Below are 3,078 nucleotides of genomic sequence, written 5' to 3'. Positions count from 1 at the left end.
TCAATGAAAGAGAAACTTATTTTGTTCAATTCACACTTCAGGAAGATATGCACTCTTCAATCTACATGGTTTGTTGGTAAAGAGCAACTTAGGAAAGAAATAATAACATCCGTAGAGAACATGTTGCTTCCAGCATATGGAAACTTCATTGGGAAGTTCCATAATGTTCTTGCTGCAGATGCATATGAGTATATAGAGTACGGAATGTTTGATATACAAGCTCGACTTAACGGTTTATTTAGAGGAAGTATGAATTAGGAAGGTAGCAGAAAAAGAAACAAATAGAAAATTTGTATGAATGAGATCACAAAATCACTAGTATTGAATTGGAAAACATGCTTGTGTTAGATTTTATCAAAAAAAAAAAAGTAAAAAAAAAAAAAAACAGCAAAGAAGTGAAATTTATTTGGTAATTCTTGGTTATTAAGTTATTCCCAAAAGAATTTCTAAGACTAACCATTTGGAACCACAGGCATAATCCACCCAGCCATGGTTGAGCAAAAGTAAATTTCAAGTGTAAAGCATCTATCACAATAGTACAATTATCATCTAGATTTCAATGCATTAACTTGCAGGAATCTATATTGTAATAATAAGATTAGTCAAACCCAAGTCAACTGAAGATGTTCCTGGAAGGGGATAGGAAAGTTACACTATGCAATCTATACATATAGAAATGACTATGGCCAAGCGCGTGATGACAAAACCGAGTTGAAGAAGACTCTTCATACCTACAGCTCCTCCAAGTCAACAAAATATGTAGTGAAAAATTAACTGTGTAAACTCTTGGATAATATTTGCTCCGTGTCTCTGAAAACACTTGTTACTCACTTAGCTTCTTTCAGAGGATATGGTACAAGTGCCTGTCCGAATTCCAAGATGGCTTATGCATCAAAAGCTATGGAGATTCGTTGGTGTGGTTTCATCCATAGTTGGCCTGCTCTGTTATGCTCTCAGTAGATCCTTCAATTTTCTATTCGGAAAATGGAACTTGGTGAAAATCTCTATTTACATTGTTTTCAGTTTTATAATCTGCCTTGCCACTTACTTTCCCAAGGTATGGCAACACTCGGCTTGTCTCCGGTTTCGAGCGCATATAGCATTTTTAGTTCTGACCATTACTTCTGTTTACTCATTCTTTTTTGACAAAGCTGTGAATGGGAAACCAGATGCATATAGCATAGTCTCTTGTGCTGCTTTTGCTATAATGTGCTCTAGTTTTCCAAGACAGATCCACGGTGGATTTGAAGTGGATCTGCTATATTTCTTTCTCGGAGTTTTTATTGTGCAACTGATGAAGATAAAAGTATTGTTTGGTATTACTGGGGTCTGTTTCAGTTATTTTGTTATTATTCTTAGATCTTCGCTAAACCTCACATTAGAAGATGAACATTTTGATCCATGTGATCAAAATCAGGTTGTCGTTCAAGTTGATTCGCAACAAGCCAATGATGATTGCAGTTTTATGATGGCACGGTTAAGTGCTTGTATAGAAAGGCATCAGCGGAGAAGCTATGGTATCATGGGCAAAATTTTGGACCAAGTGAGGGAATACGGTGAAGCCATTGGTGTCCCTGGAAAGGTGATTGACCACAACTTGGCGTTTGATGCACTTGGGCCCGGAGCTATGGATGATCTTCATGATGTTGCCAAGTCCACCATGGCTGCTGGTTTCGGAAAGGAGTTCTGCGATGCATATAGCAATTACAGGAGGCAATGGTTAGAGATGTGCATATTGAGATTGTTGAAGCTTCGAGAGGATAGAGTTATTGACCCTCAAACAATGCCATCCATGGATTACATTATCAGTAGATGGATCATAGCTTCTGATGTTGCCCTAAGGATACTATTTCCCTCGGAAAGGCAAATCTGCAGTCGTATCTTCTCTGGTTTACACTCTGCAGCGGATGCGTGTTTTGGACAAATTTGCTCTGAAGCAACAATTCAGCTGCTGAAATTCGCAGAGGCCTTCGCGGCGATTAGCCTTCCATCATGTCGGATGTTCCAAACCTTCCGCGTTTTTCTTGCATTGAACCAACTGATTCCAGACTTCCAGACATTGTTTTCTGATGGCCCCAGCGTGTTCTTGGTGAATGAAGCTGTCACAACCCGGAACAAATTGAGAGAAGCAATCACAGGCTCTTACACGGATATGAAGAATTTGATTTTCCGTAGCAAGGAGGCTAAGTTAGTTCTTCCAAGTGGTGGGGTTCATCTAATTACCTACAATGTAATGACATATATCCTATTCTCACGGCAGTCGCAAAGGAAGCTTCAGCAGGCTTCGCTAGAATACCCGATGGATGCCGGAACCCAATCGAATAATATTATGTTGTTGCAGTTATTAGAGAGAAAATTGAGAACCAACTCCAAGAAGTACAAGGACCCTGCTTTGGGCTATTTTTTCATGGTGAATAATAGGAGTTACATAGAAAACAAGGTAAAAGAGTGGGAGCTGGGAACCTTTTTGGGAGATCATTGGGGCCAAATTAACACTGCAAAAGTGAAGCAAAACCTTGAGCTATATTACAGAAGTTCTTGGAACAAGTTGCTAGACTATCTGAATCTAGACTACTATGGCGAGTCGCCGGCACCTGAGGTTGCCGCAGAGCCAATGAAGAATAAACTGCTGTTGTTCAACATTCATTTCATGGAGACATGCGTTGCTCAATCTACATGGTCCGTCTTTGATGAGCAGCTAAGGGAAGAAATTAGGACTTCAATAAAAAACATGTTGCTGCCAGCATATGGAAACTTCATTGGGACGATTCGTAAAGTTCTTGGAATGAATGCTTATGAGTATATTAAGTATACAATGTTTGACATTGAAGCTCGAATCGACGGTTTATTTTATGGAAGTATCATGAATCAATGAAGCATTGACAAAGAAAGAAGTAAAGGCAGAGCTTGTGTGAAGCATTATTAGATTGCAAAATTTTCGATAGCGAAGTGTACTACTTTCACATTGTATGGTTTCCACATTATTAGAGCATGTGTATGGTTTGCAATAGGAATAGAAAATGTTCTTCCAATATACAAATAATTTTAGAGCTAACTAGAGTGAGACCAGACAATGTG

The 3,078-nt window shown here is 38.8% G+C and overlaps 2 protein-coding genes across 2 annotated transcripts in view; both read left to right on the top strand.

Annotated features, from left to right (window-relative positions):
* The window catches only part of LOC107607033 (exocyst complex component EXO70B1-like), a 5,202-nt gene extending 4,559 nt beyond the window's left edge, over positions 1 to 643 (top strand). The window contains exons 3-4 of the mRNA XM_021107742.1: positions 42 to 232; positions 576 to 643. Of these exons, the coding sequence (XP_020963401.1) occupies positions 42 to 232; positions 576 to 643 (259 nt within the window). The remainder of the gene's footprint in view (positions 1 to 41; positions 233 to 575) is intronic.
* On the top strand, positions 7 to 3,011 carry LOC107608238 (exocyst complex component EXO70B1-like). The gene has a single exon (XM_016310088.2). The coding sequence runs from the start codon at positions 851 to 853 to the stop codon at positions 2,873 to 2,875; it is 2,025 nt and encodes a 674-aa protein (XP_016165574.1). The 5' UTR covers positions 7 to 850; the 3' UTR covers positions 2,876 to 3,011.

This window comes from Arachis ipaensis, chromosome B07 (genome assembly GCF_000816755.2).
Source record: "Arachis ipaensis cultivar K30076 chromosome B07, Araip1.1, whole genome shotgun sequence".
Taxonomy (NCBI): Eukaryota; Viridiplantae; Streptophyta; class Magnoliopsida; order Fabales; family Fabaceae; genus Arachis; species Arachis ipaensis.
The sequence above is the reverse complement of the archived record's forward strand: the minus strand, read 5'-3'. Positions and strand labels throughout refer to the sequence as shown.